Genomic DNA, 23,527 nt, shown 5'->3' with positions numbered 1-23,527 from the left:
TGTGCGAAGAAGCCATCTCCATTGGGATATGCCATCAACATGATAGGATGAACTTGATCAGCAACGATACTTAGGTATGTTGTACTATTCAGACATTTATAATGATCTGGCCCTCTAGCAACTTCAGCAGTAATTATAGCTAATTTGCCTACAAACATTGGGTGGTCATAATAATCTGGCCACTCAGTGTATACTCAGAGAGAGACACGACACATATAAACAAACAAATAAATCACCGTCCGTTTTCTTAGATAGAAAAGAGTCTTTGACTAAGAATCTATTAAATTCTGGCCAAAGTTATTACCTCAGAACGGCTCTTTGCTTAACTCAAGTAGTTGAGGTCAAGGAGTTTATAAGGTTCAGGCAGCAACTTTCTCTCTGGCCCGCACTGTGCAAGAAGCCGGTGGCATGTGGGGTACAGGCTAATAAACTGTGGGTCACAGCCTGCAGAGAGCACCCTATTTGATAGTATCATGTATGACACACGACTGGTTTTAACTCTACTACATCTTTTTTTAATGACCAATAAAATCTTGCAACCAAATTATCATAATTAGTAGCTATGGAGTTGGAGTTGCCAAGATATTTCCAAAAACGACCACTGAAAGCAGTGACACTCTTTTATCTTTAAATGATGTTAACAAGGCTCTGCTTAACTTCCCATTGTTGGCGGAACTACTCTCTCCGCCAGTTTAGACTAGATCTAACTACTACAATTGATGGGTTCTTGGGGCACATGTTACAGAGTTCTCCTAGATACGCACTAGGAGTGTGGCATGTTCTAGGTTTTGGAAAAGAAGGAAGTCCAAGAAAAAAGGACAACAGCCAGCCGTGTGATCCTGTTCAAGCATGCACATGTTTTATTTAAGTATTCTCCAAAGGTCTACTTTTCCAGCATAATGCAGATATTAGGCTACCCTTTAAAATAAAGACATATGAGTTTCAAACCAAATTGCCCAAAACAATGGCCTTGGTTACTCCATATGGCACACAGAAATAATTACATTTCACTTACAATACAGATGCACTTAACACAGTCATCAAGAGTCATTCACCACCGGCACAGTATATTTTTAAATCACCTGAAACACCAAAAAGTTTCTTTTTCTTTTCCAAAAACGTCTAAACAAAGTAATCGTTTGGGATAAATGATAAGTTGAAAAGGAGGCAGAATTGTTAACTGAAATCATCGAACGGAACTGCATTTTTGAAATGTAACATTCAGAACACGAAAATAGAACTTCTCGTTGGGAATCAAAAGACCTATGTATTCTCGATGGTGGTTTCTTTAGTCTACTTTTTAAAAAGATTTTCAACAAATGCCATCAAAGAAGTGTCACTATATATTTGCTCTAGAAGCATAAAGTGGCATGAGGCAGGTGTTAATATAATCGTTAGTATTCACACTCCAGGAAGGTTAGTAGCTTTTTAAAAGACATTCTAGAAATAAAGGCAATTCTTCCCAAGAGAGAGAAGTTTGTCTTCATTTCACTCAGCAAATGCTTATTAAAATCTACCGTGTGCACAGCATTATTCTAGAAGCAGTTCTAGAAATGGGAAGCAAGAACCTCTGGCTTCACTCAAAATAGTTGGATTAATTCCTTTTTATGATAAATTATGATAAGCATTCAAAAATCTCTACTGTAGAGGGATAATTATTAATTCTTTCCATGTATGGAAGCTAAGCTTTATTCCTTAACACTGGTGGTTTGAAATGAACAAAACTTTTCATTTGACATAAAACATTTTTACACTGTCACGTGCAGACATGTCTGCTGATATATTTTAAAGGTGAAAAAGTATCGAGACTTTTTACTGAAATGTACATAGAGATCAACTTTGCACCATCAAACTCCTGTCCTCCTGAATTAGTGGAGAAAATGACTCCTTGCCTTATACAGGAACCTTTCTGAGATAAACTTGGGTTGCCTTTCCAGGGGCATAGAAAGCGTGCTCTTCATCAGAAATTGTTACATAAAGCACTTCAGTTTATCTCTGCATTTCAATTCACATGAGTTATTCTCAAAATTTATTCTAGATCTAAAGCAAAATAAATAATACATCAAGTGAGATTCTGGGAGCATTGATCCGGTGATAATAGTCCCAGCCAACTCCTTGTATGAAACATACAGTGGTTTATCCAATAATTGGGCTTTTCCATGACAGCAAAGAGGTTAGAAATAATTCATGGATGTGAACTCCTTTTTTCTAATTTTTGACGAGAGGATTGTTGATGATAATAGACTTACAAGATGATTTGCTGGGGAATACAAAAGTAGGAAAGTCCATTGAACTACAAAACGTTAGTCCAGTTGATGACAATAAACCCAAAAGAAATGTTAGCACAGGAACAAGAAATGCACTGTCATGGGGACAAGGTGGATCAGAGAATCTTACTGAGAAACATGTATGACACAAGAGTTTGGGATTAAAAAGTTATCTAAAACCTGGCCACACTAGACGTTTTCCTATGAATGTGGCTCTGACAGAATTTATGGAAATCTGGAAAGTCTCACAACAAAAATCCCGATTCCTGATACAACAGGTGTATTATGAATTATTGCAGTTGTAACAGTATCTAGGTGCAAGGTAAAATGATAATACCGCACTGTCTGCACACTTTAGATTTATTATTGAGCATCCCGTGAGAAATGCAGTTCCAATAGTTTATTTGCACAGCCCACCATGGGACATGAGCATCCAGCTTGTAGTAAGTGCACAGAAATTCCCGCTCTCTACATTTATAGTTTATCATGCCTATTCTGAAGACAACATAAGGAAACTGAGATCACTACTCCAAAGAATCCTAGCATGCATTATGATGGTTTCCTTCAGTTAATACAAATGTGTTGCGTGAATTTTTCAATATGCAATAATCTTCATCATAGCCAATGTTCATGGTTTTAACAGGAAATATTTTTATCAAAATGTTTTCCATATTTTTTTTTTAGTTTTGCATTCAACTGAAACATTAGGTTCAAAGATTTATTTTATTTTATTATAAAAGAGTTCTGGTCATAAGAAGCATCAATAGGCGGCATTTCATTGTGCTCATTCACAAAGCCAAAGGGCCACAGGCTATTCCTCGGTACAACTGGTCAAACTCTAAAGAAATGCCATTCGGTGGTTTTATTTCCATCCTCTGGTTTGGAAGCTTTGTTTTTGTGTCACCACCAACCTCCTTGCTTCGCCGTTTTCAGCTGCAAAACGTGTACCTTGTCTTCTTTCTTCCGCATTGGAACTCTCTCCACAGCCAGGGCTCCGCTTCCCCTGGACCTGACTCCAACTGTCTACAAAGCAGACACTCTGACAATGTTTCCGCCTGAGTACTCGGGAGACTCTGGCCTGTCATCGCCTTCGGGAGTGGTCACTGGAGGTGTTGGGATGCTTATTATTGCTGTAGTCACATAAGGTTGTTCACAGTTTAGTTTAACACATTCTTCCATTTTGGCATTTAAACTGGATCGGCTGATGAGGGAAGAAAATAGATTTAAGAAGGTAAGTTGTTTACTTAAAAATGTTTTTGCCTACAATACAGGTGTACAGGAAGTCAGGTTTATAGGTGACTTTTTATGTGTCTAAGAATAATCACCGTAATTTTAAGAAAGGAAGCGCCAAACCTTAACATACAAGATGGGCAAAAGTAGGTCTACAGTTTTTCCCTTGAAAAATAATACAAGAATCTATCTCTCTCTATATAAAAGCCTAAGCGACCATGAGGACTGGTCAAACGAATGGTCAACTGGTTGCTATGATGTGCACTGAGCACCAGGGGGCAGACTATCAATGTAGGAGCTGCCCCCTGGTGGTCAGTGCACTTCCACAGCCAACCTCCCATGGTTCCTCCTCCTGGCCCACTGGCCTTGATGGCCCCATTGGGACTGGGCAAGACGGCCCCAATTGGCCCTGATGGCTGGCCAGGCCGAGAGACCCCACCCGTGCATGAATTCGTGCACCAGGCCTCTCGTTAATAAATAATAATGTAAATAATAATGAAACTCTGTTTCACATACAACTACAAACCTATGTTTACCCCACTCTGTATGTTAAAGTGAACATTAGGTCCCTAATCATAAATGAATGTGTAAAAACCAGCTAAATTCAATTCCATCATTTGTTTTTTAAACAAATGTTATATAAAAATGTAAGAAACAGGATCAGGTATGTTTTTGAAACACTGAGTTGAGCAAAATAAAATAGTTTTCTTTAAGACAGAATCTCTGAGAGTTTTGAGATACCATTATGAAAGGGATATATACTGTAGATACGCCTCAATTATTTGACCACAGCATCATTTCACTATCTTGTCCCTTTGGGATATAGGGTGCCCTTAAAGTTTTCAACTTAGTAACACCCAAATGTTAAGAACCCCCCAAAGTTAGCCATTACTAATACTTAAAGGCTTTCCCAAGTGGTATTCTTGCATGAGTTTTATACTCTAAGTGGTGAGGGGGAGGGGGAAAGGAGAACAGAGGACATACATGGGAACTTCAAACTATTTTATTTTCATGGAAAACTTAATTTAAATGTATATGGCCTAAAAATTCTTTCTAAATACTTCTCCATTTTCCCCATTGGAGTGGTAGAATAATTTTCAGACAGAAATCTTTCATTGCTCCAACATTTAATATTCTGATTCCAGAGATATCTGATTGATGTAAATCAACATAACCCAAATTCAGAATCTCATCCAGGTTTTCCACAAAGATTATTGGATACCACCAAAGAAATGGCACTGAATTAATGGTTGTTAAACTAAAAAGAAAAGCTACTTAGTTTGAAGAACAAAGTAAAATTATTTGGGTCAAATTGATTTTTTAATGACTTGTAAAAACAAGGAAATAAAGAGAAACAAAAGGAAAACACCATTGGAAAAATTTCCCTTCAATGGTCCATAAACTCACTAGACATACCATTTTAGCATTTCACTTATCTTGCTTTGAATTGGGTTGATTTTTGTGTTTATTGTGGCCAAAATACTTTTTTTGATCAAAATTGTATACTGGCTCAAAAGATTTGTGTAGAGATAGTTTCCAGTTTTCACTGCCACAGTGACTGTTGATTTATTTAAAGGTGCTGTTGAATAGTTTTTAATCACATTAATGTCAGTTTCACCGGTCTCTTTCCGCAGTGTTAACTATCAATTCAGGCGATTTGTTTTTACCTCTGGGGCTCCTGGGTTTGGAGTGTCTGTTCAAATAGGAAACAGCTGTGGAATTGAAGCGGTAGAAATATATTTGTGGTTGCCTGCCTGCCTTATCTTTTCTCTGCTCTTTTAACATCGCTACAACTACTCTATGATTCAAGGAATATTACAGTAGATCCATTTTCCTGCTTGTTACAGTCTAAGTCTTGTCTCATTCTAAACTCTAGGAACTAGAATTTAGATGCCACACGTGTAGCAACACAACTGCAGGTGGAGATATGCTCCAGGTACCAGCACAGGTGTGTGTCCACACAGATTAATCTACCTGTTAGATAGCGGGTTTCTCTCCACACATCTGATCTGAATCGTACTGAGTTCTTGCACGCTGCCTCGATGGCTTCCTGATACATTGGCACTTGGGATGCGGAAAGTTTTTTTGTGTCGTCGTGAACAGCAAGTGCCGGTGACTCCTTGTTGTGAAGAGAGAGAGGGACTGTGACTGGAAGGACGATTAATAGTGGACACCTCCATGCAGCTTTCTTCAAACACTTGTTCATCCACAAACTCGTGATTCTTTTCCATAGGTGGAAAAAATGTGAAGAAAGGGAGAAACACACTTTAACTTCAAAAAAGCAAATGAATAGTTTTATTTTTACAACTAAAAAAATGTCCACATACATGTAGACTATCCAATTGACAACTAATACCATTTTCATAAAGATTAGACCATCAAAGCTACCCAATACTGGCATTTGTGGGAAAATAACATCTCTCTAGTTACACCTTGAGATTGACACATGAAGGCTGATTTAGTATCTATTTGTAAGCTAACTTTATCTTGAAATATCATTTATTTATTTAAACTGGAGATTACAAAATAAAGAAAAAAACTTGAAAATGAATATAGATAACACCCACAAAAAATGTGTAAATTCACACTGACTTATTCTTAAACAGATTGAAATTATAAGAGACTATTTTAATCCAAGTTAGATTGTCTATTATGTAAGATTGACAGATGAAAGCTGATTTAGTATCTATTTGTAAGCTAACTTTATCTTGAAATATCATTTATTTATTTACACTGGAGATTATAAACTAAAGAAAAAAACTGGAAAATGAATATAGATAACACCCACAAAAATGTGTAAATTCACATTGACTTATTTTTAAACAGATTGAAATTATAAGAGACTATTTTAATCCAAGTTAGATTGTCTATTATGTAAAAGCAAATAGTTTCACATGGAATTGAAAATATTTCTAAATTAGAAAATAAGGTACCTAGGGCACTTCCCATTTCTTTAGGTCTTCCTATGAAATTCTCAGTGGAAAGAAATATATGACTTATTAAACAAATACACTATATTTATCTGCAAAATGTGTCACTTTATGTCTGACTCAGAAGGGGTTAGCACTGAACTTTCCAGGTCTCCTTTCTTATCTTTGTGACATATCACTAGGTGTGTTCAGAATCTCTACCTGTGTTTAGGATTCTAGCCAAAAAGCAAATAGGGATGGAAATAATTTCATATTCTCCATCTTAGAAAAACACAGTGTAAAATTTGCTTTAAAAATATTTGACGCAAAGCATTGTCTCCTAAAATGCTTATGGAAGACTTTTACCTCAGTAGTATAAAGGAAAATATTTTTGGTCTAAGCTACTAAAAAATGACTTCAATTACTATTTTTTTCTTTGTGTTGGTGGGAATAGTCTTATAATGAGAGACTTTGCACATGCAGAATTCCACTTAACTATCTCTCAGCCTAACCATTAGCAAAACAATTGAAGCAATTCACTGGCTAATAGGAAATAGATTGTTTTAGTTACTCATTTTGTCATTTCTTTGCTGAGACAAGCATTTTGAAGTAAACAAAATTTAACATTCTACAGTTGAAAGTCCGGAGAAAAATATGTTTAGAGAAGATAGAGTTTTATGTTAACTATTACATTTCTAAAAAAAAAAAATACAGTTCAGTAAGGATTTAAACTCTGTTTTCTTCTCTGGCAATGCACATCTCACACACATAATATAAGTTACAATGCATGAGGCTCTTATTTGTCTCCTCAGTGACTGGAAGTGAAGAAGTCATTCTGCCGCTGGGTACCATATATTTTTATAGGCAGCTCAATTTATACTATATCGATTGGTATTAAATAATTTTTGACTTAAAAAGCCCTAAGTGATAAAAAAGTAAAAAAAAAAAATTTAAATGAAAGAAAAGGAAAAGATAGTCATAAATACATTCTATCATTAATGTTACTATTTATATGTCAAAGGTTTACATTAGGAAATTATAGACCTGTCCATATTTTTATTTAAAACGCAGCCACAATCCTGTAATTTCCCTGTTTAAACCCTCAGATAATTTTCTATTTGAGATGAAGATAAAGATTTTGCATGTGCCTCGAAAACCTAGCATGAGCTAGTCACCGCCTTTCTGTCTCCGCGTGTGCTATGCTACGCTCTCTCCTTCCTACCACCCTCAAAGTCCTCTTGCAGCAAGTTCTAGCCTTCCTCGGGTTACATCATCTTTTAGCCCGTCCTTCTTTGCCTAACTAGCTCTCAGTCATCCTGTGGGTCTGAACCAGGGGTGGGCAAACTTTTTGACTCGAGGGCCACAATGGGTTCTTCAACTGGACCGGAGGGCCGGAACAAAAGCATGGATGGAGTGTTTGTGTGAACTAATATAAATTCAAAGTAAACATCATTACATAAAAGGGTACAGTCTTTTTTTTCAATAGTTTTATTCATTTCAAATGGGCCTGATTCGGCCCGCGGGCCGTAGTTTGCCCACGGCTGGCTCTGAATTCAGGTTCCTCCAGAAAGCCTTGTCTGATTCTGTACCTTCTGGTTCCATCCTCTTTGCCCCCTACACCGTGGCCCATTGTTGTTTGCTGCTCACTGCCCTTCCCTAGGAATGTCCGTGGTTTGTCCCCCCATAGAGATTGATGGGGGTAGAGACCACACCTGACTTCTTGGCGTATCTTAGGTCTTGGCTCACTGTCTGGCACATGGTAGGCAAGTCATGCATATTTGTTGAATGACTATACAGGTAAATAAAAGTAAATGAATAAATGTATGGGCAATCTATTGGAATTGAGAACACAAATATGCATCTCTGGTGAGTGAGTGAGAAGACTTGATCCAAAAACGGTGAAAGTTTCATTCTGCTCTGTGGTCACACATTATGACGTCTTTTGACAAGCCAGCTAGGGAGAGGATGACTTTACTAAAGAGGAAGTCTAATTGGGAGTCTATAAATTCTCAGCCAAAGGGTCATGACACTGATTAAACACCATTTTTTTTCGTATGAGAACAAATAATTTTACTATATGTGTTCATTAAACCTGTGAATTACAGAGATATTTATATTGCGCTAGCCAGTTTGGCTCAGTGGATAGAGCCTCTGGACTGGGGACTGAAGGGTCCCAAGTTTGATTCCAGTGAAGGGCACATGCCCGGGTTGCAGGCTAGATCCCCAATGGGGGGCATAGGCAGCCGATCAATGGTTCTCTCTCATCATTGATGTTTCTATCTCTCTCTCTCCCTCTCCCTTCTTTTCTGCAATCAATAAAAAATATATTAAAAAAGAAGAAATGCTTATATTTTGTCATTCTTTATTTTGTATTATTTCTATTGATATTCCCTTCATCCAGATGTCAGGAACACTTGAACTTCATTAATATTTTCTATTTAATTAGCATTTTCAAAACCAGGGTAAATTACATTGAAAAATATGTTTTTATTGATTTTAGAGAGAGGAAGGGAGAGGGATAACGCGGTAGAAACATTGATGAGAGAGAAACATCATCGATTGGCTGTCCCCTGCATGCCCCCTACTGGGGATCAAACTCAAAACCTGGCCATGTACCCTGACCAGGAATCGAACTGGTGACCTCATTGTGCATGAGACAACGTTCAACCACTGAGCAACCCCGGCTGGGCAGGGTAAATGATATTTTATAGGACTTGCAGTTGGCTATTGGAAAACAACTTTCCATCCACATTACACTAGTATTTTAGACTAGAGTGAGGATAGCCACTAAGGATCACAACATTTTAATAAGTCTCTCAGACACTTTCCAAATGGAAATGTCACAACAGTCTTTTGAAGTAATTTCGTGTTTTGTTTTTTTTTTGTTTTTGTCCTTTACTCTATTTTCCAGTGATGCGGGCAGTGAAGTCCTTCCTAGGAGGACTGAGTATTCACAAAAGCAAATGGGAGACTGTGAGGACCGGGGCAGGCAGCGATGCCGGTTCCTTACCGTGGTCTTTTCCAAGCAGTGAAGCAGGTGGTGGTGCTGGCTTTCAAAGCTGGAGCCGTATTTGCTGACCAAGGCCTGCTCATCCTCAGAGGACTGTGAACACAGAGAAGACAGAGTCTTTTCTATCATATTTGCAAACAGTGAGAACCTCAACTGCACATTGCCACAGAGAGAGCGCTGTCCTATTTCTTGAGATTAAATGTCAGCATTTTATTATTATTTATTTTAGACAGAAAGGCACAGCCTGGCAGTTGCTTTTAAGTCTGAGAATCATTATTTACATTTTTTTTCCAAATTAGCAGTCTGGTTTTTCAGACTTGCCTCCCTGAACAGAAAATTTAAATCTCTTCTACTCTTTCAACTACCACTTGACTTTGAAAACCTGACAGCCATTATTTTTAGGTAATAAAATTTAATCTAATACTTAGATAAGCCTGGAAATGGCATTATGCTCACCTAAATAAAAGCTATTTTGTAAATAACAATTATTGGAATCCTAAATATTAGAAGAAAGTTTTGAGCTAAGAGTGGTTTCTCAAATTGTATTTCATACTGTGTGATCTTATAACACTAGATGGTGTGCCCTCCCATCAAAAAAAAAACAACAAAAAGACATCATGCTATCCCCTACTCCCACTCATATAAACTTTAAGGAACACAAGTAATTTTTAAATAAAAAATAATTAGGTATTTGAGTCATTGAGCGTTTTTTACCTTTCTATGTAAAAAGGGTTCTAAACCCAACTGTGAAGTGGTGGGGGTTAGCCCCAACACCATCAAGCAGGGAAATGGTCTGTGCACTAGTGGTGTCCTACAGTTCAGCTCAAGTTGGACACTGTCCACCTGGAAACAACATCATATTACACAGGTTGAGGGCTCAGTCTTGCAAGACTGTCCTTCACTCTCCTCTACCCACCTTGGATTCCAATTACAAACTTAAATGATCACTTGGACTTCTGACCCTCTGGCTATAGGTTAGAGCAGTGGTTCTCAACCTTGGTTGCACATTAGAATCACCTGGGAATCTTTTTAAAATCCTGATTTCTGGGCCTCATTCTCCAGAAATTCTGTTTCTTTGTTACTAATGTTGTGGCTCCACCCCATAACAAAGAAACAGCATTTCCCGAGGATGAGGCCCAGAAATCAGGATTTTAAAAAGATTCCCAGTGATTCTAATGTGCAGCCAAGGTTGAGAACCACTGGGTTAGAGGTTCTAGTGATCTCTCCTTGAACTTTAGATGCCAATTGCAAGTGGGACAGTTTACCTGTGCTTCTGACCAACTGACTATAAATCAGGGGTTCTCACAAGCTGCTCCTTGAGTTTGATTAGTTTGCCAGAGCGGCTCACAAAACTCAAAGAAACATTTTACTTACTAGAGTAACGGTTTATTATAAAAGCATATAATGTGAGTCAGGGACAGCCAAGTGGAAGAGGTGCGTAAGGCAAGGCCTGTGAAAAGGCTGAGGGCACCTGGGCTCTCTGGGTGTGCCACGCCCTCAGATTGTGAGCATGAATAGCTAGATATTAATACAGGAAGGGAGCAAAGGGAATCAGACATTAAGAAGCCTAATAAACCAGGTAGCTGGATTGAACAATAAGCCTAATGAAGTCTGGAAGTGACAGCTTCAGGCTCTCCAGGGGGACAGGGCATTACCCCACCAATGGGATTAAGGCCTCTCCCTTTCCTGTGTTGGGTGGAAGGACTAGCTTTCCAATCTCCCCAGGGTACAACCAGCCCACTTGTCCAGACTAAGTGGGGGCGGGGAGGAAGTAACTGAACAACAAAGGGGAAATTCCTCTGCTGGGCACATGCTCAGTAGAAGCCAAGATGATGCGGGGAGGTCATTCCACTATGAGGCATGCACAATAAAAACTAAGATGGTGGCCACAACGGGCAGAGCTTTGCCTGAGAAAATAATCCAATTGGGTGAGGAACACAGAACCCCAGAAGATTTAAGAAATGGATTGGTTAGGAGCAGGACCCAAAACAAGCCGGCAAAGAATTGGGAAATTGATTGGTTTTGAAAGAGCACCTGGTCCTTCCCAAGCCTGAGATAATATAATCTAAGCTTAAAAAAAGGCAAGCTTTCTCTCAACCCCCGCCCCATAACACACATTTGTGGGTTCATGTGCTCACGTGTTCTCTCTCCATAGCAGCCATGTGGGCTAGCAGCTGCCTGAGGCCCATCAGCCAGGCGAGCTCCAAGTGAGGGCTCCAAACTGGGGCTCCAACGGCAAGCCTGGACAGGACTGCAGCACCAGCTGCAGCACAGCAGGGAATAGAGGCCACTAGCTGGACAGGGACAAAGGCTAAGCTAGAGTAAGCTCTGGCCTGGGCTGAACCAATGATACTTTTGTTGTTTCGGTAGCCATTTTCATTATTACCCACAATAAAATTATATGCTTAAGTGGAAATAAATCAATATTACATCAACAAACTGAGCATTAAAAACAGTGAGGTGCTTGACGGTACCTGCAGTTGATTACTGAGCAAACCATTCCGTTTACTTTGCATGTAAGCATTTGCACTTCCGCTTTTGGCTGCCCGTATCCTGGCGAGTCTGGCTTTCTATATAGGAGGAGGAAAATGAGTCTTGTTAATACTCAATGAATTGTTTTCTTAAAACAGTGCATATACTCTTTATAATCCCAATGTCAGCATACGTATGTTTAAAAACATGCCAGCTTTTTGTAAGTACTGACAATTAAATTTTCATCAGATTGAGGCAGGTTGAGACACCAGGAACATTCCCTGGAAAGTGGAATGAGGAAACTGAGACAAATGGCTGAACAAACTGCCAGAATGGCTCAGCAATAAATCATAAGACCCTATCTCCCCAACTAAGGATGCCTAAGAGCAGATGGTTTAAATCACTACAGGCAGGGAAGTAGATAACAAAACCAATTAGAGCCAGACTAATCCAAGATACAGGCAAAACTAACAGGAAAATGACCTCTTCTCCATTATACACTCATTTTAATACATCAGCATATTAAACAACACGCCCGGAAATCAAATGAATATTCTGTTGCGATCCTCCCCTGGGACCTCCTCTAAAATTCTGGCCTATGGAAAATAGATAAAACTCAGGACAAAGGATCCCAGCACATGCTTCTTTGAGGATCCCATCCATGCCCCCTTTCCTCAGGCGTGTATTTGTTCCTTCTATCCTAAGCTCTAAGGGTACCAACAAGGAGAGCAATGGCCTGTGGAAGCTCACCCTGATCTTACCCGCAACCCTATCTCCAGGGGTCCTTCTCACTGTCCCAAATGCTAATAAATTTACTGTTACTTTCACCTGGACTCATGTCTTGTAATTTTCCCCAAATGAGTCAAGAGCCTGTAGGTTGCTTGGCCTGTGAAAGGTCCAGGGCCAGCACCCAGGGCAGAAGCTGTCTGGTAACAATATGAGCGCTTTATTTTAGTTAACATATGGGCAAGATCAATTAACTACTTTGGAGCTGGGCTATGCATTTTAAAGATTGTAATTAAGTCTTTACAGTAAGATCAAGTTATTTCGTTATTGTTTCTGTCAATAGTGTTAAGAGAAAAAATAGCTAGCTGTATTACTTCTAGTTTCACTTATCCCACTTCACTTATCCCAATCTGAGTGACTTAATGAAATAAAGACCCAGCAAACCAGCTGCCAACTCTTTTTTATTTAAATTAATGCCCTTTTAAAAATTGGTAATTAAGTTTCAGACACCAATTGCCTTTTTTCCTTTCTTCCTCCCTCCACCCCTTAAAAACAAAACAAAACAAAATTTAGTTAACATCTGTGCCTTCCAATATAAACTTTTTTTTTCCAGCAATCAGTTTGCTAAGTTGGCCAGTGTAGAACCCATGCTGAAAAATGGCGGCTTCTCAGAAAAATCCCTCAATGTTTCCACTAAATTTTTTGTGTCACTGGTCCACACAAAAACATGCTCACCTCATTTCTGTTTCACCTTTAGATCTGTTGAAATAAACATAGTGCTCCTTGCTGGAGAGACTAACATTATTATTTTTAATTTTAAAAGCATTTATGTATAGAGAATGTTCTTCAAAGTAGAGGGTTTTGGGTGGTCGGTTGAATTGCTCACATTGACAGAGAGATCACCCAAGTGATATTATTGAGCAAACTGACTGTGTGGCCAGATTCCCAGGATTCCATTCTCCTTTAGAACTGCTGTTGTATACCTGCTCCAGCTGCCATGGAATGAGTCTGATTTTCACTTCCTGGAGAGCAATCTTCTGGTGACCGTTCTACTTATATAATGTGTATCTAGCACTCGTGTGTAAGGAAGCACCTGGGATATCTTGGCTAAAAACATTTTTGTAAAATTATCCTATAAAGACTCCCTTTTCCTCCTTTCTACACCCCCACCCCCCAAAAATCACCTTTGATTTCTAGCCCTGGAATATTCTTTTTAATAACAATCAAAAATTATCTAGATTTTAAAAATGGAAAATGAATATATACATGTGATAAAACTTTAATACTACAAACATGCAGGAAAATCAAGTCAGTCTCTCTGGACCCTGAGCATACCTAACTCCTATGCTTCAGAGTCAGCCGCTGACAATATTTCTAGAGCATCTTGCCAGAGGTTTTCTAGGTATATAACCGCAAGTATATGTACATGCACGTGTGTATAAACTTATATTTTACTCAGTTGGGAGAATACATTTCACACTTTTACACTCAGTTCTTTTCATTTAATACAACTTGGAATTCCTTCCATATCTACATGTGTAGATCCACCTCATTTGCTTATGGAGGTATAATATACCACTGTATGAATGAAGCATCATTTATTTGCGCTTATCTGCAAGACAAATTTCTAGAAGCAGAAGTATTCCTGGGCCAAAATGTGTGTATGTGTGTGTGTGTGTGTGTGTGTGTGTGTGTGTGTGTGTGTGTGTTTACCAAGCTTCTTCCAAAGTTGTAGTACCCAGATGGCCCTTCACCACGGCATTTAGAAGTAACACTGAGATCTCTGAAGCTCTCAGAATAACATTAAGATAACATCTGGCTTCAACTTGACTCCCTTTCTCCTCCTCCATGAATTTATTCTTCTTGTGTGCCGATTCCAGGTTAAAATAAAACTTTGCAGAAAGATCACACTTATATGTGATGGGAAAAACAGACAAATTTTTCTCTTTGCTGATGGTATAATATTTACATCACTTAAAATATTGAGACAATACTACACGGTGAAGTTGGAAGTTAGAAATGTTTAACTTCAAGGCCATGCTGCTCAGCCAGGATTTTAGGCCAAACTCAATAAAACAACGGCAAGTGTCAAGCACACCTGGAAATGACTTAGAATTGATGGTAGAAATTCAGAAATAAGTAAAATACACATTTCATTTTCAGAAAGGGGTTATTGTTGGAATTTCAGTCCCTAAGTCTCACTGGTCCCCTGGAACTGTCAATGCCATTTTTTCTTTCTCTTCCTTGCCCTTCCCCTCCTTTCCTTCCTCCCTCTCTCCATTCCTCCTTCCATCCTTTCTCCTTTCCTTCCTTCATTTCTTCCTTTTTTTTGTTTCTTCCTTTCTTTGTTCCTTCCTTTCTTCGTTGCTTTCTTCTCCTCTCTCCCTCTCTTTTTCTGCAACTACTGATTGTAACTAATTATATATCATAGTTACTCTATCAAAGTCACTAGTCTTACCTATGCCATTCTATCTGCATTTAGCAGCAGTATTAGGGCACATTATATCTTTCATAAAGGAGACATAGAAATTAACCAAAAATAGTCTCCAGCAAAGGAAAATGAAACATCTTTCTCATGGAAAGTATACATATGGTGGCAACCACTACAGTAGAAGTAGTTCTAAAGCTTATGAAAAAAGAAGCAGTTATGTTAGAGACAGAATTACCATTTTGCTAAGTCATGTGCTGTGTTAGAAAAAACACACACCTCCCATCTCAATTTCAATTACCAATTATCTTTCATTTGGGGTTAATTGGTGTAATTGTTCTCGTAGAGCACCGCACCAAATGTCTCTTGAATGCTAGCCCCTTTATGACCTGTGATTATATCTTTGTTTCCAGTAGGTAATTGAGAGAAATTCTTTTACAAAGATATTTTAGAAAATCACTTTACTTCTGTTCCACTCATTATGACAATCTTGGCAACTCTGGCTGAGTAATTGGAGGTTAAAAGAGTACTGCTCACCAGTAAGAGGAAATGTACTCCTCCCAGCCCTGTAGGAAATTCAACTTCTTTGCATGGTCAAGTATTAGCAAATATTATGGAAATTAGAGCAAGATTTCAATAAATATTAAGCCTATACAAAAAATAGGAGGCTTCCAAATTTTAATTAAAAATAAGGCTCATATTGTCAGTATAAAAAATAGCTTTGCAGTTATTTTCAAATTCCTAATCTGCCTTGAGAAATATTGATGGTGCTAGAAAAAAATTGTCTCATAAGCACATTTTTCCTATGCATTCCAATTTTTCATAAATTTATTTTTTTCTTAATTCCTTAAACTTGGGGGTTTCTCAAAGTTAATTTCATAAAACTAGTACATGGGATAGGTAACAACCGAATGAAACAAAATGGTTCTGTGACCAAGAAAGTGTGGGAGCCCTAGCTAGTTTGGCTCAGTGGATAGAACATCGGCCTGCAGTCCTCGGTTTGATTCGGGTTAAGCTCGGCCTGCAGACTGAAGGGTCCTCGGTTTGATTCGGGTTAAGCGCACATGCCCAGGTTTCAGGCTTGATCCCCAGAAGTGGGTGTGCAGGAGGCAGTCAATCAATAATTCTCTGTGATCATTGATGTTTCTATCTCTCTCTCCCTCCCCCTTCCTCTCTGAAATAAATTAATATATGTATATAAAGAAAGTTTGGGAAATGCTGAGAGGTTAAGTAGGTTTCTTCGAAGTTGGATTTCTCTCAAAAGATCACATTGTGGATGTTCATTGTGAAGTAGAGAGGGGGATATAGTATGAAATTTGTCTCAAGCTAATTTGACATGGAACCCTTCATTATGGAGCATTCAGAGGCTAGTGTGCAGGGGGTTTTGGCAAGTTGGTTGTTTTTCAATTGCACCAAATGACGTTATGTGGACTTCACCACGCATTCTCTGGAGCAGTGGCTGGAATGCCAGTCAGAGAAAGATGTACAAGCCCCAGGTCCCTGAGACACTGACTTTCTTACATGGGTTCTATCTTCTAAATGAGGCATGATGTACATTGAGAGACATTATATTAGACCCTCTTCTTACCAAATCACAAAGTGTTTTCAACACTTTTGAAATACAAAGGTATCCTAGTCAGCCTTGTGAGATAGAGAAGGCTTTATCCCTTGTAATCTGAGGCACTTCCTTACTTCTCAAATAGAGACCACATACTTCCTGTACCTTTTATCCAGGAAATTTTACTTATACTTCTAGCTTTCATTTAAGGTTTAGTGAAATGCCTCCTATGGAGATAACATATTAAGGTTTAGTAACATGCCTCATGTGGAGATAGCATATTAAGCTTTATGAGCTTTTAAAAATTTAATTTAAGGAGTTTACTGGAATCTTCCCATTTGTTAAGGAAAATCACTCCCCTAGAAATGAGACAAGCCAAATAATAACAAAAGAAAGAGGAAGGAAGTCAGTGGGAGAAAGGGCAGGTTCCCAACTCTGAAGCTTGTTAATCTTGGAGCTGGAAGGCTGGGCTGGGATTTAGGTCAGTAGAAGGGACACTGGGAGGCTCAGGAAAGGTCAGTGGAAGGAGAGAGCAACAAAAGGACTGGGTGTAGGAAGAGGGTAGAACTGAATCAGGATGTAGGCAGTTATCAGAGACAAAATTGTGCTTCCCAATATGGTTTTTAATTGGTCCTAGTAATGTCCACCCTACTGTAGGAATGGAGGACGTGTCAAGGCAAACAAGACTTCACTGTTCATTCTTTCAGTCATTACACAAATATTAGATACCTATTTGATATTGGGCAGTGCACTCAGTACAATGGAGAAGAGGGAGAAGGGGGTGTAATACATGATAATAGAGTGTGCATATATTGTAGGAGAAGAGACGAAGCAACTAATGATGTCCATACCATTCAGAAAAATCTTCATAGAATGGGTGATAGTTGAATTAAGTCTTGAACCCTGAGTATCAGTATACCAGGTGGCTACATTAAGTAGTGTTGGAATGGAATGGGGAATTAAGAAAAGAGGTAAGTAACTTGATAAGAATTAAATGTAGAATGAATATTGAGAAGCATATAATCTATAGATTCTTACATGTGTTGATAATAGATTATTAAACTGCACAAAACAAGATATAAGAAAAAATAATAAAATTAGGTTATCTGCAGAGATTTGAGGTAAGGACGAGGGATATTTATTAATAGTGGAAAATTTAAAAGTGGTCATTTTCATATTCCAGCAAAGAGTAAGTTCTTGCCTTTTAAATATTCTAGAAAATTATATATTTTTATTTAATTTGGAGATTGCTGAACATGTAGGCAATGAGTCTCAAAGTGTGGTCCCCAGATCAGCAGTATCAGCATCACATGGGAACTCGCTGGAAATGCGAATTTTCAGGCTGTCTTCTAAAACTACTAAATCAGATGCATTGTGGGTAGAGTCCAGCAATTTGTATTTTAACAAACGCTTTGATGATTCCAATGAATCTAAAGTTTGAGAACCACCATAGTAGAATGTGATAAATGACATACTGAATATTGATAGCATTTTTTTGTGTGTGTGAAAGTCACCATCTTCATGTAAAAAGTAAAAATAATTCACTTACATTACACATTGTCGGTACATCAATTGGCTCATTGATTCCAAGCTTCTCACTGTATTTAGAATTATCTATAGGAAAATCCCTAAAGATTCATAGTTCTAATAATGTCAGAAGATTCTTGTTTTACATATTAATCAATAGGTGTGTGAGCATGAGCAACTCATCTATAAAATAGAAATAATAACACTTCCTTTCCAAATTAATTGTGAAATTATAAATAACATGTATAAAGAACCTGGGGCATACTAGAAACTCTAGAGAGGGTTGTTGTTGTTGCTATTATCATTATTAAATTATAATTATAATTACTATTATGCATGACAGTTACTCACCAGTTAGCCTTGTGAGTATGCAGATGATTAAGTGATGTGATTTGAATTTAAAACAGGATAAGCTCTTTGCTTCGAAATATCAACCCTACCACCTGTCATTGTATCAACCTCACTTCACATTGGCTAATATATTCTATTCAATAAATTGTTATTGAATAATGGAGCGAATAAATAAATATATTAAAGTATAATTAACAATGAGGGTAGGGGAGAAATGTTACAGTTGATACCTGTTTTCACTCACATGTCAGTGTTTCATTAAGAATTTATCACGGGCTGATAGAAATGGGGTAAATGATGCATTCTCTTTAAAGGGTGGGAACAGGCAGTGAAAGCAAAAAGCGCACTTGCTAGTGGGAAGAACATAGAAGAGAGAATATATTCCTGAGTGATGATGGGGATGTTCTCAAATGCATATTGTGTACATTTCATGTTTTTTTCTTGAGATTGGAGTTGGCAATGGGACCAAACATCATCACAAAATCTGGTCTAAAAAAAACATTTCATAATATTACTGATTATTCCACTTGACTGATTTTTTATTGAATGGACTGGACTCCTTGCCTGGCTGAATTAGATGGCTATTTTTGCATACCTATGGTATTTGTCAAATCACCTAGTTCCAGATGAATCTAAACTATCTTAGCCTAGTGACTATTTATTCTGTTTGTTTTTTTCCAGGGAAGGAAAACAGGAAGTATCCCCTCACAACTTATTTAGTTCCATATCCACTGCTCTTTCTTAGAGAACTATGTTTAGTTTACTGATTACAGACTATTTACACCAGGTTATCATACTTGGCTTTCGATAGCCAATTTTTCTAGTAGTCATGATATGCAAAATTTATTGCTTTATGGCAGACACGGAGAATATAGAAGATATTTTAAAGATAGCGAAAAGCATTCATAAAACATGCTTTTCAATTTGGTGCACTTATTTACATCACATTTAAACATTTTTGCATTTTAAATTTCTGTAGGCTAAAAGGCTAAAATATTATAAGATTTTCTTTGTTGATTTGCTTGTTACAGATGTCCAAGTTTGAAAAAAGTACATGTATTTTGAAATTGGTTTATTTGAAAGTCAGATTTGTAGTTCCTACCGTTTTCATATAGGTAGCTTTTAAAAAAATATTCATAGTTAGTTATTATATTAAAGAAGGAATTCCCAGAATGGTGACTGATGGGTATTGAGGAGCTAAGATTTCGCAAGATTTCTGTTATTGTAAACACTATCCCTGTGTGCCCAGTAGAAAGTTTTTAAAGTGTGTCCAGAGCCAGGGCTGTGGTGCATAATTCCTGGTGGAAATCCCTCCATCTCCTGTAGCCAAAATTGTGCCCTGTGTGAGACTTTGGTTGTCCAGAGGGTGCCTTTTTTTTTTTTTAACCCACCTTGTGTACTGGATTATCAGTTCTACATATTCATGGTAACTAAACAATTATTATTATTATTCTCTACAATAATTAGTTAAAGGTTAAATACTTGTGAAAAGGGAAGGAAAATTCTGTAAATCAAGAAAGTATCAAGCTTAAACAGTGATTCTGTTATAGAGGAAGAGGATCTCTGACAATGGACATGAACAAGTTCTCTGAACAATATGCTATGTGACTGTACTGATTAACTTGAGCTTTCCAAAGAGTTACTTTATGAGATTTTATACTTACCAAACAAACTGACATTGTTCAAAAGCATGTTTAAAATCCTGTTCTGGAATTACCTACACATCCAATTATGAACTGGTGCACAAAAATTTCTCACGATATTGTATGGTTATACCACAGTACCCAGGTTGGTCATGGTTATACATGTTTTTTTGGTTATTAAAAAAAGTGAAGAATACTGAAAATCTAGCACCATAGTCCTGAGAATATTACAAAGTAAATTTCCAAAATTATTTCTAAGCAAAAAGGGCCCTGGCTCTGAAGGTGACTATTTTGACAAAGAATGGGTCAGGGAAGTGTACTAACATTTAGTCAGTTCTTCTGAGAGGCAGTCTACCATTGTGTTTAATGAATGTGGGAGCCGGATTGACTTGCATTGACTTGAATGACAGTTCTCCGATTTATTAGGTATGTGACCTCAGAATTTCTCAATTTATTCCACAAACTATTTTCGTAACTAATGCCTACACTTGTAAGGTTTTAAGAATTATTTTTTGAAAAACATTAAACCAATATCTGGCACATAGTAAGTCATTAGTAAATGTTTAAATTGTTAACATTATGAAAAGCTTATATATATTTATAAACATTTGCATATAAATGTTTATAAATCTATAAACAACACCTACCCGGCCTTTGTGTGAGGTAGGCATTGTTTTCCTCATTTTTCAGATGAGCATGCACCCTGCTGACTCTGAGAGGGATTAATTAACTGGTGCGAAGTCCAGAGAAACAGTAAACGGTTGGGCCAAGAATAGAACTTAGCTACCAGTGATCAGATTTCTCCTTCCTCCTGTGTCAATTTTGTAAAATAACCAAGACACATTTTGGTGCCCTTTAACAGCCCTTGTCTACGGGCACCAGCTTAAATCCTGATGGACAGAGACTGGGTGCATCAGATCTAGAAATCTGATTCTAATAAATTTGCCAAGAATCTATCTTTGATTTTGCTACTGTCAGTATTGTTCGCTACATATTTCTTTCTGTCTGCCTCTAGTTGCACAGTGGGATTGAATTTCCCTGTCCACTTTGAAGTTACACATGGCGATGGGAATTGCTTTGGCTAATGCAATAGAGATAGAAGTGACCTGGCCCACTTCCAGTAGGAGGCTTTAAAAGTCAGTGTGTGATTCAGAAATTACCGCTGCATAAATGATTGCAGAAGTACACCGTCAAGATAGAGTTTCCATCACTGGACCGGTAATTGACTTGTAGCATGATTGAGAAATATTGCTTGTTGTGTTAAGCCACTGAGATATTAAGGTCCTTTTGCTGTAGTATAACCAGCCTGTGCTGACTGATGCAGCTATCGACCAAATCTGGAACACTGAGTAGCCAGTGAAGGTTTTCAAAGCTCATTATGAGAAGTGGACGATGCTAAATCATGGTTACCCAGGGCTGAATACACACCTTTTGTGCCCTCCTTTTGTCTGCGCGTTGATTTTGGTGGTAGATCCGACTGAAGTTGGATACAATAACTGGAACGGGTAGAGCAATGACCAAGACCCCACTCAACGAGCAGATGGATCCAAAAATCTTCCCTGCTATGGTTTTTGGTACCATGTCACCATACCTGGGTTAGAGAAAAAAATATATATGTATATAGTTTTAAGTCACAGAAAGTTATTTCCACCTGATAAAAATACCTTTTGCTTTAAGCCAAATGATTTTTTTGGAGCAATCTATATCTAATTCATGACTACAATATACATGACTTAAGACTTTAGTAAACATGTTTTAGAAATTAAAAACATGTGAATATAAAAAAGTATCTTTTAACATTTCAGAAATTAATTCTAATGTTTAGAAATCTCTTTGTTTGGAAAACATTTTAAGCCAGGTGATTTAATGATAGCTCTTCAATTTGTTCTTCCTATAATATGGCATAGTTCTTTACATTTATTTAATCATAAATATTTATATGCTAAATTTTATAGGCTAGATAACACACTTTTCACTTAATTTTTTTCAGCATTGGATTGGTTATAAAATTTAAATAGAAAAAGTGGTACAGCAGCCCATTCCTTTCATCAGGTATAATCACTTAAAAATAACCTTTCCAAGGTCCCATTAACCTTCAACTTGTGAAATCCAATGACCATTTCAACATGATAATCTTACTCAATCCTCATTTGTATTTGTTTAGTTGAATTCTCTCTCCTTGAAACACATTTTGTTGGCTTCAGTATCAGAAAATTCCCTTCGTGGTGCTTTTACCTCATTGGCTGTTTCTCTATCTTCTCTCTGACTCCTTTCCCCTTAACTGTTTTCTAAATCTTGGGCTAATTTAGGTCTCAAGCTTGAGTCTTATCTTTTCCATATAAACCGGTTTTTTTGGTGTGATTTTATCCAGTTTCCTGGCTTAAAACTACTATCTATATGCTGATGATATTCTAATTTACATGGACAGTCCTGATGTCTACCTTGAAAATCAGGCTCATATTTTCAGTGGTCTGGTCTGAAAATCCCTGCCTCTGGATGTTTAAGAGCCAATTAAGACTTAAATTAGCCAAAAAGGAACGTTCATTTCCCTAGCTTCCCCTCTTCCCTCAAATCTGCTCCTCCCACACAGTCTATCGCCTCTAATTCCATGGAGCTGCAAACTATTCAATTACCTATATCAGAATGGAAACAGCCACCCAATCCTTAGTCCCCTCACCTCATTGCTCAGCTGGTCTTGTGTCTGCCCAAACCAAATTATGTCCTATTTGGTTCTCTTTCCTCAGCCTCTATGTCCCACAGTAAACCAAGCCATCATCTGTTGCCTGAGCCATGGAGATAGCTTCTTTTCCACATTTAACCCTTTACAATTCATGCCAACATAGCAGCCAGAACGAATGGTTTTAAACATGGAGATTGGACTGTGGCTACTTTGCGTCATCTTCTAATAGATTTGAAATGAAAATAAATCTGAATGCCTCGCTTTTTTCTCGGAGGGATCTATGTCGTTTCGTTCCTGCCTATATTGCACACCACCCTCCACCAAGCTCGCTGCCCTCCGGTCACACCGGCCATCTGGCTTTCTGTCACATATGCAGGCCCCAGACCGTCATAGCTCAGTTTGGGCCTGAACGGTCTCTCCATTCGAGAAGTTATTTTCCAGCCGCCTTATCCATGGTGGTCTTATTTTCTTCCTGACATTTTCCCATTTGATTACCGTCATGGTATTTAACACATAATATTTTCTAATTTTTAAATGTATTTCTTTTCTGACTCCCCACCTGCCATGCCAACGTTAGAATATAACCAGGGGCTGTTCTATTTGTGTCTCACTAGCACAAAGCAGGCTCTTAGTAAATATTAGCTGAATGAATACATTTTCCCTACCTCACTCATACAGGGTTCTTCTAGGACAGTGATGGCGAACCTATGACACGTGTGTCAGAGG

At 37.9% G+C, this 23,527-nt stretch overlaps 1 protein-coding gene across 1 annotated transcript in view; it reads right to left on the bottom strand.

The window, feature by feature from the left end:
- Positions 1 to 837: 837 nt before the first annotated feature.
- Positions 838 to 23,527, bottom strand: part of LOC102772641 (potassium voltage-gated channel subfamily D member 2) — a 23,253-nt gene continuing 563 nt past the window's right edge. The window contains exons 2-6 of the mRNA XM_006756421.2: positions 21,550 to 21,712; positions 11,891 to 11,986; positions 9,417 to 9,509; positions 5,472 to 5,719; positions 838 to 3,468 (exon numbers count right to left, since the gene is read on the bottom strand). Coding sequence (XP_006756484.2) covers positions 3,291 to 3,468; positions 5,472 to 5,719; positions 9,417 to 9,509; positions 11,891 to 11,986; positions 21,550 to 21,712 — 778 coding nt within the window. The 3' untranslated portion in view covers positions 838 to 3,290. The remainder of the gene's footprint in view (positions 3,469 to 5,471; positions 5,720 to 9,416; positions 9,510 to 11,890; positions 11,987 to 21,549; positions 21,713 to 23,527) is intronic.

Source organism: Myotis davidii, unplaced genomic scaffold, assembly GCF_000327345.1.
Source record: "Myotis davidii unplaced genomic scaffold, ASM32734v1 scaffold3554, whole genome shotgun sequence".
In the NCBI taxonomy this organism is placed as follows: domain Eukaryota; kingdom Metazoa; phylum Chordata; class Mammalia; order Chiroptera; family Vespertilionidae; genus Myotis; species Myotis davidii.
This window is presented reverse-complemented; position numbering and strand designations above follow the sequence as displayed.